The following is a 15,171-nucleotide window of genomic DNA, read 5'->3' as shown; positions in this document are numbered from 1 at the left end:
CCGCCGCCGCCCTGCCCGGCCCGGCCCGGCCCGGAGCGCCCTCAGCCCGGTCCTGTCCAGGGCCGCGGCCCCGGTGCCGGACGGGCCCCACGGGCCGGGTGTGGGCGCCCCCATGTCGGCGCCGCTGAAGAAGGGCCCCGGCGGGCTCATCGGGCTGATGAAGGACGCGTTCCAGCCGCACCACCACCACCTCGGGCCGCACCAGCCCGGCGCCGTGGATAAGAAGATGGTGGAGAAGTGCTGGAAGCTCATGGATAAGGTGGGGAGGGCGGTGGGATGGAAGCGGCCACGGGGGGCTGAGGTGGCGCGGGGTGGGGTTGTGGGGGTTTGGGACTGTGGGATTAGCCTGCAGCTGTGGGGTTGGCTGGGAGAGAGGGGTCTGTGGTTCGGGGGGAAATATTTGGGGGTCTGAGAGGTGTGTGGGGGCAGAATGGGGTGCAGCACTTTGGGGGGAAGGATGTGGTGAGCGTGGAGTGACAGGACGAGGGGCAATGGCTTCACACTGATGGAAGGCAGGGTCAGATGGGATACTGGGAAGAAACTTTTCCCAGTAGGGTGGTAAGGCCCTGGCACAGATTGCCCAGAGGAGCCGTGGCTGTGCCATCCCCTGGAAGTGTCCAAGGCCATGCTGGACAGGCCTTGGAGCAACCTGGGATAGTGGGAGRKRTCCCTGCCAGGGGCTGGAACAAGATGGGTTTTGAGGTCCCTTCCAACCCCAACCATTCCGTGATTCCATGTGGAAGCTGCTGGAGAGGTGAGCGATGGAGGAGAGGCCAGAGGCAGGATGGKAATGGGATGCCAAGATGGGAAGGTTTGGAGAGAGATCAGCAGCACTGCAAGAGATGGGCTTTGGRTAGAACAAGTTGGAGGAAGAGGGGACAATTTGGGATGGAGGATGCAAACCTGCTCAAGAGGATCTGGGATATTTCCCTGGGGTAGTGGTCACAGCCCCAAGGCTGCCAAGAGCTSTYWGRMYMWKSYTTYMRGSMMMRGGKKGGRWTKKTKGGRKWWWCYYTGCAAAGCCAGGAGTTAGACTGGATGATCCTTGTGGGTCCCTTCCAAGCCAGRATATTCTGTAATATCTGTTTATCTTATACATGTATCCATAATGACAATCCTATGAGTGCTGGGGTGGCCACTGGTGGTGCTGGGAAGGTTTAAGGCCTGCAGCAGGACAAGAGGGAAATCTGAGATTTTCTCCTTGGAATATGTGCCTTGGCCTGTGAGACAGCCTGGTTTGGAGTACTGGATGGTGAAGCTTTGTGGCAGGTCAGGTTATTCCTTTTGGGATGAACAGGAATGTGTTGCTGCACTCAGGACWAAATCTCTTCCTCAAAACTGTGAGCTGAGTAAAGAGGAGGTAAAAGTCTGTGCAGTAAATACATGGAGTTACAGAAAGATAAAGTATTAAGTGATGTTAAACAAGAAAAACTTGTGGTGTGGGAGTTGGAAAGGCCTTCATCCAGTCCCACACCTTTAGGAGGGGCACGGCTCTCTGGGGTCATTAAGACTCTCCCCTCCTCCTCATCCTTTTAAAATGCCAGGAAATGGCTCTTGCCGGGGGCAGGACATCAGACCTTTTGGCCTGCTGGTGTGATGGGATATTTGATTTACTGGCCTGGCTAGGTGTGCTGGTCAGTCCAGTGTTTGCAGAAATCCTGGGGAGTTGTCAGGGAATAGAATCAGTGAGTGAGCACAGATGCACAGAAATGGGCACAAAATAAAAATCTAATCATTTGGTGGGATTTTGATTGATGTTCAGCCCTGAAATCAAGGCTAGGCTTGACACATTGCAGTCTGAAATGTGCAGTTTGTGAACTGGGTTCAGGGCCCTAAAAGTAGTGCAGARTAAGAGCATCACCCAAGTTGCCCCCAGGCTTTGGGGACTGTCACCTGGCCACCTTCTTCCCCTCTGGGAGCAGAGCTTTTGGGCATCCCTCATCCAATTACCCYTCAGGCTTATGCATTCCCACTTTTCCTTCTCTTTCCCCTGCATTGTTTATCCATGCAGTGTCTGAACCTCCTGCAGTAAGTGCTAAAAGCAGGCAGAGCAAATGACTTCTTTAAAGGCGTATTAAATTATATTCCTGCCAAGAAATCACTCTGTGTTGGCTGGCTCAACAAAAGCCAGGGTTTATAGTTGTGCCTTGCTGTGCCTGTGATGAGCTTTGATCACCTACAGYGAGACTGGGGCAAAGAAAAAAAGCCTTTTGAGAAGTGCCATTGGCTCTGTTACAGACACTGAGGGCCAAGCACAAGTGCTAATGTAGAAAAGGCAGTTTGAGCATGGAAACAGGATCCTAAATAAGTGCAACCTGTAAGAATGCACATCTTCATGTATAGAATATGTAGATATAGATGGCAACTTGTGTTTGACCTCCTAACCTGCTCTGTTTGAAGGAAAAGATTGTCCTGAAAAGAAACTGATATAACAGCATTTTGAAATACAGTGTGATTTTTTTGGGGGGAAATATCACAGCTTCAGGTCTTCATAGCAAGTTGGATGTGTATTCTGTCCACTGACAGAAAAGCCCAGGCTGCTGCTTTATTTTTCACAAGTTACATCAACCTCTTTTGACTTCAGATTTGTTCACAGCAGCACCCAGAAACTCTCAGGCTCAAAGTCTTGTTTAGTCTGATTGGTACAGAAGGAAAGATCTGGCTCTGAAAAGCCTTTCAGATTTCAGTTCGACTTCAGCTGTACTTGTGCACACTCAGGAGAACACATCTGAATTAAAATCTTAGCAGTGTAGCAAATTGCCAGTGAAACTCCTGGTGAGAAGGGCTCAATGAATGGAAGGTGTTGAAAATGGGTTAGATTTCTGGGCCAAGTACGTGAAATTCCAGGTGCAGATAAAAAAGCTGCTTGTGTGCATGTTTAATAGATGATGTTTTTGCCTCTCAGAGCTGCGTGCTGTGTCTGTGTGGGTACACTCCACTCACGACCTCATTTGTTAGTCTGCATAATTAGCTGGTGTTGTCAAAGCATTCGTGCATCTCTGCTTTCCGATGTGACTGATGAATTTCCTATGCAAGTTGATTCTTGTCCAAATATTTTCCCTGTAATGTTCTCCATAAGCTGCCTGACATATTTATGTCTTTCAGATTCTTTCATTTGAAGCCCTAGTTTTTTGTCAGTGCCATTCCTCCCACAGCTGCACGTGGTCACACAGAGCRTGGACATAAAATAGCCCTTTCCATCCCTGTTGGATGTTCCCCTGAGCTGAATGAGGTGATATTTATGCATTTCTCTGCAGAGCAGAGATTAAATGCAGCCCCCTGGAGTTCTCTGCTGCGGGTGGTATTTGAGGAATAGGTGGGTTAGTCATGAGCTGCTCAGGATGGAGCAGAAGAACGGTGGCATAAATGTGGGAAGGCGTGGAGGAGGAAGAGGAGCTTTGAGATAAAGCTTCTCTAAAGGGTTTCCTGAAACAATTCAGTTCCTAGAACTGATATAGAGAAGTGCCACTGCAGGTCATCTTCATTGTGAGTAAAAGAAAGGCCAGATACAAATCCAGCAAGAGATAACAGATGTTTGAGTAGGTTTTGTTTTCCTGTTGACTTAAGCTTAAGTCAAGGTGAGGTGTGATTTCAGTCCAGTTGGCTGTTCAGCTGTTAAAGAAAGGAAAAAATGAATTTTCAAAACTTCCCTGAAGCAGTCTGAGTTGGAAAGGGAAAATCTTACATGGGAGAGAAGTYCCTGGATGCCTGTCAGGCTTGGGACTCTTAAATCCAGGAATCAGTCAAGGCGAGTTGCAGATTGTTGAGGGGAAAGATTCAATTCCAGGCCTTGAAGATCTTGATGAGATTGTTTTCYCTTGAATGAGTAGATAACAGATTCTTTCCTCAAAACTGAGTTGGGGAAACTGTTTTTTGTTTATTTGCTCCKCTTGTGCTTGGAAAATGGAAATGGGTGAAGTCAATTTTCAGTTCTTCACAGGCCCATCTCTTAGACTTGTCATGCTGAACTTTACTGGTGTGTCTAAAAACCCAAAATGTCTCCCTAAAAGRTTTGTTCCTTTTAAAAGCATAAGCCAGGCAAACTTTTGGATGATAATTTAAAACCATGAATTGCTTCTGTTCATTTCCATCGCACCTAAACAAAAAATATTTGCTGCTTTTTGCTCGATTTCCTTCCACGTTGCTGGTCCCTGTGGAAGGCTGCTGAGGGGCAGCTGTTCCCAGGGCTGGGAACATTCCTTTGGATGTTGTCATGATGCTGCAAGTGCACATGTAGAGAAACAAGGAAAATGCCACTGGTTTTGTTRCTGCTGTTCTATAAAACCACCAAGTTTGCTCAAGAGGCAGCAGTTCCTAGTTAGGCAGCGTTGTTTAACTGCTTATCTTGGCTAATTTTGGTCTGCTTGGTAAATAAAGAAGCTGATTTGATAATAAAATACCAGCAGTTTTGACCTTTCTGTTAACTGTTTGAGGTATCTATAAGTTGCTTGTTGGGAAGTGTTTGACAGGGGCTGTGAAAATGAGCAGTTTGCAGAGCTCTCTGCTGCTSTGGGGGAATTGTTCAAATTGATATCGAAATCTGAAATGCAGCAGGTCTGCTGCTCCCCTAGCTGGGTATTTTCAAAGGGTAGCAGCCAAATTGTTCCCTATTTCCAGCTGGCTGAGGGAAGTGCAGACTCTGCTTGCTTAATGTGGCTTCCTCCTCTGAGCTGACTGTGTTTGTTAAGGTTTTAAACCCACTGTACAATAAACAATTTCTGCTGAAGAAAAGGTTTTGCTGCCCAGAGCACAGCTCAGCTGGGTCCGAGGAGCACATTTAGAACCTATTCATGCTCATAGTGAAACTTTTTTTTTTTTTTTTTCCAGTGGACAAATGTGTTGACTCAATTTGTTGATGTGGTTCATTGTACAATGTTCACAGGCTCCAAGGAAGCAGCAGTTGAGGCATCAGCATCAATTGACTAAGTCAGCTGTCTGGCCATCCATCTCTTTATCTTAAGACCTTGGCAGCCTTCTCAAAATGGAGGGAAAAGTTTGGTAGTTTTTTTTTTTCCCATGTATTTTTGCAGAGGATTTTTTAGGTGTTTATTTTTTTTTAGCGGCAGTCTGATTTTTTCTGGTTTGAGTTTTGATATGCTGTGTGCCTTTCTCTTGGCTGAAATCAAACCTTTCCCAGTCAGCAGCTCTTGTCAGAGGCACTGCTGTAGGTCAGATAAAATTGGAGGTGTCACTTCACAAGGTTGCTCTTTGCACATACTCTAAATGGCAGAGTTACATAYTAAAACATTGTTTCAGAAGAAATTACTCTGTTTACCATCCATGTTTAAGGGAAGTCGGTATTTAAGKGTGCACTTAAATAGTAGTAGGGAACTGCTCAATTCCTCTTGAAGGTTTCACAAGATTTTGTGGAAATGAGGTACTGCTAAAGSATGTTGAATTTTTCTTTTGCTTTTCCCCATCCACTTCACTTAAGCTTCACATTCTGCATTTTCTGATATCTGCAATTCCCTGAGACCTGGCAGTGTCATGAGATGAGACCTCATTTATATGCTGGGTGTTAAGCAGCCCAATAATCATTAGAGTGAAGAACTTCAGGGAAAGCTTAGCTACATTTTGTACTCAAGTTTGCTGGAAAATCACAAAATATAGACGTGTTAGAGTGCTGGTTCTTACCTCCAGAACTGACTTCACAGCTTTACTTCCAGCCCTTTCTATAACTGAGAGTTCACTACTTAATTTTTCAAATTGCTGCTTTGCCATCAACTCTCCCTTTTATTCTCTCAGTTTAGATAATGGAAAATTTTGGCTATGGCGGATGGTGAAGTGGCTTCCTTTCCCCTCCCTTGTCACATATTATCATGAGTTTCATCAGTCCACATGCACTTCAGTCCAGAAATTGCATTCTTTTATGGTGGCTGGGCTCACTATCTGGAGAAAATAGCCTGGAGAAAAGGAGGCTCAGGGGAGACCTTATCATTTGGACAACTCCCTGAAAGAAAGTTAGARCAAGCTGGGGGYTGGGYTCTTCTTCCAGGCAAGCAGCGACAGGACAAGAGGAAATGACCTCGGGCTGCACCAGGGAGGTTCAGGTTGGACATCAGGAGGAGTTTTTTTGTGGAAAGRGTGGTCAGGCTTTGGAATGGGCTGCCCAGGGAGATGGTGGAGTTGTCCAAGGAAGGATTGGATGTGGCACTCAGYGCTCTGGGCTGGGTGACARGGTGGGAATCTGGTTAGGGTTTCATCACGAGTTTCATCAGTCCACATGCACTTCAGTCCAGAAATTACATTCTTTTATGATGGCTGAACTTGATGATCACAGGTTGAACTTGATAATCTCAGARGTCTTTTCCAACCTCAGTGATTCTGTGATTCCATCTGAACTTCACCAGCAAATTTGGTTTATTGTGAGCGAATGTTTTTGAGCGTTGTGCATTGTGTTTAACCCCTAATCACTGCTTCTCTCTGGGAATTTTCACAAAGTGTTTTGTCCATTAYCCACAGGTGGTGCGTTTGTGTCAGAACCCCAAACTGGCTCTAAAGAACAGCCCTCCCTATATCCTGGACCTGCTGCCTGACACCTACCAGCACCTGCGCACCATCCTGTCCCGCTACGAGGGCAAGATGGAGACCCTGGGGGAGAACGAGTATTTCCGAGTCTTCATGGAGAACCTGATGAAAAAAACCAAACAGACCATCAGCCTCTTCAAGGAAGGGAAGGAGAGGATGTATGAGGAGAACTCCCAGCCTAGGTAATGGAGGGAAATGGTTTTTAATGTTTATTGTAGAAATTAAATGCGTCGGAAAGTTGTGTTTAAGGTAGATAAGTGTTCATATCATCTGTACAAAGGCATAGCTGAGATCCAGGGACATCTTCAAGGTGAGCAGCACTTATAAAAAGGATAGGTGGAGGTAGAAACTGCTATTGCTGAATATGAACAAAATAATACGACTTTAATGAGCATTTTACTATACCTGAAATGGTGTTTGTTCATTCAGYTTTAAGAAAAGGAGAGACAAGGTGATGATTTAAGACTAGAGTAAGCTCTGGAAAAGATTAATCTTACACATTGTGTAGCTGTTGGCAGCAGATCTAACAGACACAGGTATACAAGGCATACATGTGTAACACTAAACTCGTTTCAGGATTTGGAACTAGATGCTGAATTTAAAAAAAAAAAATAAGGTGGAAAAAAATGTGAAAACCACCCAGTGGCTGAACATAATTGCCCTGGGGAGAATGTGGTTAACGCCCTGGCAACAACTTGGAATTACTGGAGGGGGAAAAAGCWCTGGCACATGTTTCTGGTTTAATACTGAACTCTGTGTAGCATATTCCATAATATTGAGCTCCATCCAAAGGCTGTGACAGTGGCTCCAGAAGGCATTGCTGATGCTGCTTGGTTTGCCACTGTTGAAGAACGCACTAAGAAATGGAAATTTCTTTTCTGAAGTGTTGGTAACTGTGTGTGTATTTTGATCTGTCTGTCATAAATCTGGAGTATCTGATGAGTAAATGATGGCTGTGTCAGTCATGAATCCCAAATCCCACCTCCAGTGCCTTGGTTTTGCAGAGAGAAGTAAGGAGAAGTAATTCCAGAGAGTTAATGATCCTASTTGGTTTGTAATCCAACTAATTGACTGGAGGGAGCAGGGGAAATCCAGATTGATAGATGTGGATGTCAGGATTGCAGCAGAGGCTGCTGTTCTCACAGCAGGGATGGGAGTCCTTGGGGAATTGCTAATTGTCCCATTTATGAATAAACAGCTTAGCAGGGAAGGAACTGTGCTGAGACTTGTGTTAAACACGAGCATTAAAACAGCATCACATCCTGGCTACTCTCATGGCATCTTCCTCTGCTCTTGCAGGCAGCCCAGGAAGCAGCAGTGACTGTTTTATCCTAAAGGGRTAACACCAGAGAGCCTTTTCCTGGTGCTGCTGATGAGCTTGGCAACTTTCTCAAATCTTTAATTTGCACAGAAAAGGACAAGGTTAGAGCAGTCAGTGATTTGTGTACCAGTTCAAGAGTTACCCACACAAAGAATGGGGCTTTTGGTTTTGGGGGATTCTGTTAAATGCTGCGTTGCCAGTGCCAGATTCCATGGTTGTGGGAGCTCTTGGAACCCAGTCACTTCAGTGCAATTTGTCAATTAAATTAAGTGAATTTTTGCTCTAAATGCACGTATTCATATCAAATGTATATACTAATCCAAGGTGAAGAAACTTAAATTTTCTCACCYTGCTAGGAGCTGAAGAAGAATACTGATTTTCTTTTTTAGTACGAATGAATAAACTCAAATAGTCCAAGTGTGGGAGGAGCTTTCTGGAAGGTGGTCAGCAGTCTGTAAAGCAAACAAATAGAACCTGGATCTGGTATTCACTGGGAATGTACTCATGGCAGTGTATATATATGTATATACCAAAAAAATGTAGTTTGCTCTTGATCTCATGCAGGTTAAGCTGCAGCATTTTGAGAACAAGACTTTAATAAATGTGTTGTTTTGACATTTTCTGACTYTTTTCCCTGTTGTTCTTGAAGCTTTTTTCCTCCTCTCTTCCAGATTTAGCATTCATTTTGCTTCCTGTTGTGTATGACCTTATTTTCTCCCCYGAATGGCTCCTGGTGTCGAGCAAAATACACTATTTTGACATTTGCATAAGCAGTGTGAAAGCTGTGCAGCTGTTTGCTCCTGCAAACCAGTCATGAAAAAATGGCTGAAGTAGGATCAGAACTGCCCTGATCACTTGAGCATCACCCTTTTGATTATTTCCCATTATTTCCCATTATTTCTTGCTCTTTGTGTGTTTCCTCTCAGACATTTGGGATTTCTCTGTACACTGTGGTTTTGGTGTAGAGTRGTTCAGACTATAAATATATAAATTAACCATGGTTGCTCCTCTCCTGCCTAAACTCACACTGTGATTTTTGTGAGGAGAACTCACTTGTTTTATGAGGAGAGCTTTCAAGATGCTCTTTGAATTCTGCTTTAGCTCACTTCCATGTCTGTTGAAAAATTGATGCTSCTGAGGGTGCTTTTAAAGCTCTGGGTGCACTTCCTGACTAATAGGTATGAGCAGTAATTTCTGGTTACTGTTTAAAACTGAATTTTAGGGAGTGGATCAGATACAATTGGGTGACTTGTGAGTAGCTGTGGGGTTTTTTTGGGCAGATTGTGTTGCTGCTCTTGAGTTTTGACAGTTAAAAGTCTGCAGGCTTGGTWTCAAATAATATTTCAAGAGTTAATGATTTTGGATGTTTTGTTGTATGCTTGTAGTAAGGTAAATCATCCAATCATTGTTGGCTGTGTGCAGTAATTAGCAGGAATTCTTGAGGCTGAGCACATTTCCAGAGGTGCTGGATTCTTTTCTTTATAGATCCAGGGGTGAATATGTGACTTCTCTATTGTAAGCTTTTCGAGTTTCCTTTTTAAGCAGTGRTAACAAAAACTGGTTCAATAAATTATTATTTCCCTGCAATGTGATGGTTCCATTTCTTRATAGTGCCATTCTTGCTCTGAACATGCCGAACCTGCCTCAACTCTTGATTTCAGTTTCATTTAGAGGTTTGGTGGTTTTCTTGGACTATTTTTTCTTTGTTTCCATTACAGGAGGCTTTTACTTCTCAGCCCTCTTGCTTGCACAGAGGAGCTGCCATTTGTCAGCTCTCCACGCTACATAAATTACTTATTGCAGCAGTGGTTTTGCAGTTGTGTAAATAGATTATACTTGACATGGCAGCAGTGAAAAAATAGCTTGTTGATCAGGAGACAGGTAGAGAAATCATCTGTTTCTTGGGAAAGGATTCATTAGGCTGAAGAGTCCCATTTTTCACCAAAGAATCGAATTTACTAATTGTGTTAAACCAGTGTATGATAAGGGAAAATTCAGAGAGGTTATTTTCTAAATAAAATCAGAGCACTGTGAATGTTTCCACATTAGAACACAGCTATGGAAGCTGCAGGGTGGGTGAGGAGAAATAATTACTCAGGATGTGGACTGGATGTTTAAGGAATAGCACAAGTTTTTATCTCTCACAGCTTTGGGAAATAAACTGTTAACAAACCCAGTTTACAAAAGGAATGTATCTGTAGAGAAAATGGGGTTAAGCAGGGAATAAAATAAACATTTTCCATGTAGCAAGGAGGTGAAAAAAAAAAGCTTTGGGAAGCTGTTCCATGTTTAATTGTTCTGACAACATCTTAGGGGATGCTGGCTCAGCAGGATTTCGTATTCTTCTTCAGCTCCAATGTAAGACTTACTAATTTACACAGGAAAAAGGTCCCAGTGTTTAATGTCTCCTGGAAATGACCGTGCATATCTCTAAAAGGGAAGGAAGTGCATGAAGAATGACTTGGGGAAAAAAAAAAATAATAAAAAGGTTGGAATTTAAAGAGGAAAAAGTTGGAAAACACTCGTGCTAAGCCCTGAACCAGAAAACTGTCTGGGGGGAGGGGGTTGGTGCTCTAATCTCATCTTTGAGACCTCTTGCACACATTCCTGCCCAGTGAAAATGAGATAGTGCAAAATGTGGAACTCAAACGGTGCATGAGTCCTCTTTCTGTCACTTCCTTCTAATACAGCAGGACTTTTTTTTTTTTTTTTTAAACAAAACCCACTAGTGTGAAGTCTACATCTGCATTTAAATTAGAACATCTTAAAGAAAAGAACAGGCTCCAAAGCTGCCCACAAAAAAGGTTTCCTTGCCAGGCTCCAGCATATGAACACTAACTAACTGCTTATTACCCAAGAAGAAATTCATTATCATGTAAATGTTGTTGGAGAGAGGAATGTGAATTATTTCTTTTTAATTTGGTTTTAAATTGCAGTTTAGGTGATAGTTTTGGAACTTAAGTAACACTTAGCATAATTGGCTTAAGCTTGCATTCATTATAGTTCCCTTTCTGTCTAAAATTGGACCACTGTCTTGAAAATCAATTTGTGGACAAATGTAAGATTTGAGATGATTGCATAATAAGGAAGGCAGATTTTAATTCTTCTTTCCTCTCAGAGCCTATAAAMTTGTAGAGTTTTATGGGAGGCTGTGGATTTGCTGTTGTGGGTGGAATTACAAGCACGTTGGTTCATTTGTAGTAATTATCATTGGAAATGTGGATAGATTTCTCCATGCTGGCAAAAATGTGCTGCTGCTGCTGCTGCTACTTGGCAGCTCCATCGTGTCTCTTGGGTGCTTGGCTGGGCTGTTCAGGGCTGGGATGCCACATTTGGGATTTCTGGGTTTGGATTTCAGCCCATCCCACCCCTTACCATGGGCAGGGACACCTTCCACTGTCYCAGGTTGCTCCAGCCTGACCTTGRGCATTTCCAGGGCAGCCACAGCTTTTCTGGGCACACTGTGCCTGCCCACCCTTAAAATAAAGAATTTCTTAATATCTRCTCTGAACCTGCCCTCCCTTCTTGCCCTTCCACCTTGGTAACCAAGATAGTTTTGAAGAGTTCTGAAAATTGAGTATGAAATATGGAATCTTCCTTGATTTGGAAACAGGGCTTTTGTACTCTGTTTTTCTCTTTAACTACTGCAAATAGCTCCTGAGATATAAATTTGAATTCCAGTGCAGCGAGCTCAAAATTCATTATAATGAGAAATGTCCRGAGCAATGAGTTTGCTGTGTAATTCCCTTGAATCTGGTGAAATAAATTAATCTGTTACCTAAATAAGACTTTTATCCTTTACCTTGTCACTCCTCTGAGTATATGTTGAGCTCTTTAAAGACCGTTAATCTTATCAAATGTGTTCTTCTCTTTAAAATGTTTTCTGTAACATTTAAAATTTGAAAGTGGATTTTTAGCTTCTTAGCAGTGAAAAGCATGTAACACCAGCATTTGTGGCTAAAATAATAAGTCCTTTTAAAGGTCAGTAGGTTTGCTCCTTGTGGTCAGCACAGTGGCTTGATGTCCTTTCTGTTTCACATCAGTCACAGCCATTTGTGTCCTAATATGARCATATGAAGTTTTTGGGTGGTTTGTGGCCTGCAGAGTGTTTTGTGTGACACTTGGCAGTGATGGGCAGGCTCTGCTCCCAGGACTCCAGGTGTTGAAATATATTCATGTGAGCTAAAAACTGCCAGGGTTCAGCAGAGTGTAAGGAAACTGTAGTACCTAAAACACTGAAAAACAAGCTGATGGTGAAAAATTCTGTAGAACAAACAAATATTTAATGTTATGAGGAAATACTGTAAATATTAGAGAGCTGCAGCCCAGCCTGGCTCTGTAAGGTGCTTTCTGTTGAGCCAGTCTTAGTTAAGTGGAATTTCATTCACTTCCTGTGTTGCAAGTTTGGTTGAAAGTAGTTCCGCTGTTTCTATTTTTAACCCTGATCACTGCATGGAGAGGATGCCCGAGCTGTCTCAGGGTTACAAAAAAYCAGCTTGGGATCACCTCGAGCATTTCCACTCTGCTTATGTGGACATGAGGAACACACACAAAACTCCTGACTGGGGTTGGAGCACAGTGCAAGGCACAGTTCTTCTTTTTTTTTCTTTTTTTTTGAAGCCAGGCACATCGAACTCTCTGCTGAAATCAAACTGCTTCTTTGTGGTTTCTGAAAGATGCATTTTACTYGTTGAAGTCGTTAAAAGAGCTGTTTGGGGTTGGGTTTTTTTTACATTTTTTTTTTTTAGCACTTCAGTCTTCAAGTGTAAAATTGTAACAAGTAGTTATAGGAAAAAAAACTGTCGGTTTGTGATTTGTGTTTTCATAAGTAGTGGAGCTTGCACTTACCTCCAGTGGATACTCAACCTGTCACCTAAAAACAGTCTGGTGGTCAGTGTGCAAGAATAAGAAACAAGGACAATAATTACAGAGAAATGAAGCTTTTTGAGGTCGGTTGTCTGGTGCTACAGCTCATAATTYCTCTGTGTTTGTAACATGCCTTCAGCAGAACGAGCTTCACAGACACGACAGTATGTGCACGTCAAATTACAGCATGTGAGCACAATATTGTGACTAAATCAGCCTGTGGAGCTGATCCTTGCTACGTGTGAGGAACTAAATTATACTCTGTCAGCTGGTAGCTCTGAAAGAAGTGAGAAATATTGGAAGAAAATGAAAAAACTGTAGCTGGCAGTGGCAGAAATGGTGGTGCCACATTAACATTGCCTTGAGGGGGAAAGGCATTTATTCACGAAGCACATTAATTAACTAATTGGAGACACCCTGATTAAACCATYCTTTGCCCTTAATGGCTTTTCCAAGGTGGGAAAACACTTTTGTCTGGGAAACTGGGAAATAAAAAATCTKCTCTGGGTCTGTGGGGAGACAACAGCACCAGAACCCCCAGCTGGGGCTGGCCATGGGGGGCTGCACATGGAAGGACCTCTGGAATTCCACAGAAATGTGTGGAGCAAACCCATCSTGAGGCAGGAAGGAAGGAGCAGAACCACAGCGAGGGGCTTGGAGAAGGAAGGAGGGGGGACATGCCTGTGGCCTTGGGGAGCTGGGGTAACTGAGGAAACACTCTTGCTTCATGCTGGTTTTGGTTCCCCAAACCGAATGCTTGAGACTTTGTTTTAGGGCTGGTGAGTGTTGGGGCAGCAGAGTTGGACAGTGGTGACTGCAGCTGAACGGGCTCTGGGGCTGTTTCTGGATTCTTACAGAAACAATTCCCAGCTCCCTGTGTGTACAACACTGGTGCCTCCATGCTCCAGGTGTTCCTCCCAARTGAAACACTTGGTTACTATATACAATGGAAAAAGATTTGGCTTTTTCCCTTTTCCCTTGTTGATTCATTGTTTCTAACCAGAATAAACCGAAAGCTTTCCACATTGGTGTGAAAGCTCTCAGGGCTGTGAAATCCCACCTCAGTGGTGGCTGTAACACAGAACAGAACCATGCTCTGGTTTTTTGAAGCTGGCACAGGTGTGCCCTCCATCTGGCTGCACACATTGAGGGCAGCTCCCTGATGTGGTCTGTGGTCCMTGGGTAACGTTTGCAGCACTGCTGGGGTGACACGTGTTTCAATTCCCCAGCAGCAGCGTTTGGATGCTGCAGTTGATGCTTCCTAAACTGTGCTCAGCACCCTCTTGGCGTTTAGGTTTAGGTAAAATTTTCAAAGAAGTACTGTATTTAGGTAAAATTTTGAAAGAGGGTCATCACAGAACATTATTGGAGGTCTGTGGCCAAAACTGGGAATCTCCAGACCCATAAATGTTCTCTGAATTTATCACCCTTTTTCTGGAGTACATTTACGTCTGTTCAGTTGAAGCAATGGCCATAAGAGCAGTTCTGATGGTGCTAAAAATAAAACAYGATCATCAGTAAACTTTGATRYGCCARTWAAAATATTCACTGTAATTGCAARCATTTATKTGGTCTGTATTAATTTACAAAWATGKAAATTGTAAAAATWAAARTGTTTGTCCTTTTAGCATAGGATTGGYAACTGGTGTATGTAAAAGCCACTAACACAAACTGTTCTGCAATTTGCTGCTCTTTATGTTCACTTCCTGTGGGTTTTGCTGTTATCTACCTACAGTGCAGCTGAATATTTATAAAAAATATTGAAAACCTTAAAAATTTAAAATGTCCAGCTATCAGAAATGTTTTTGGAAAGCGAGTCCTTCARTGTGTGTGTGTAAAACCATTTGTTTATCCCTCCTTAAGCCTGAGGAAGTTCTTAGTTCTCTCWATAACTGATGTGCTCAGCTGAGTGCAAGCATTTCCTGGAGCTCAGCTGAGGCAGAAGGCTCTTGGGCAGAAGAGATAAACAACTGGAAACAGAAATATTCCCTGGCTTCTTGCAGTGTTAACTGTTTTGTTTAAACCATGCACTTGTTCAGGCTCAGAAATGCATCCATAATAATAAAAAATCCATGTGCTTGTCTGTTCGTACCCCAATTTCCCCACGCTGTGCTGGGCAGAAACAGGAGAGTACAAAATCATTAGCAAGTTGATTAAAGCTTATATTTTATAATTCCAGTAAAAAAAAAAACAACCATATTTTTTTGTTTGGGCTGTAGATGGATTCAGTGATTGATAACAGCATGGTGTTTGCTTTTTCTTCTTGCACTAATGTAAATTGTCGTCTTTTTTGTCATTTTATAGGAGTGAGGGCTTTCAGAAGTCCACAGCTTGAACCTCTGATTTGTAGTTTTTCTTGTGTTTGTGGGAATCTCCATGAGGGAGGGAGCTGGAGTGGGAATTTACAGTTAAATCATCTTTCCATGAGCTCAGAATCTGAGCCTTCCCCTGGTGAA

At 43.2% G+C, this 15,171-nt stretch overlaps 1 protein-coding gene across 1 annotated transcript in view; it reads left to right on the top strand.

Annotated features, from left to right (window-relative positions):
- Positions 1-7: 7 nt before the first annotated feature.
- CBL (Cbl proto-oncogene) overlaps positions 8-15,171 on the top strand; it is a 32,049-nt gene continuing 16,885 nt past the window's right edge. The window contains exons 1-2 of the mRNA XM_057384814.1: positions 8-259; positions 6,463-6,710. Of these exons, the coding sequence (XP_057240797.1) occupies positions 113-259; positions 6,463-6,710 (395 nt within the window). The 5' untranslated portion in view covers positions 8-112. The remainder of the gene's footprint in view (positions 260-6,462; positions 6,711-15,171) is intronic.

The sequence above is a fragment of the Malurus melanocephalus genome, unplaced genomic scaffold (assembly GCF_030028575.1).
Source record: "Malurus melanocephalus ecotype Western Australia unplaced genomic scaffold, MMel_1.1 scaffold_749, whole genome shotgun sequence".
Classification (NCBI taxonomy): Eukaryota; Metazoa; Chordata; class Aves; order Passeriformes; family Maluridae; genus Malurus; species Malurus melanocephalus.
The sequence above is the reverse complement of the archived record's forward strand: the minus strand, read 5'-3'. Positions and strand labels throughout refer to the sequence as shown.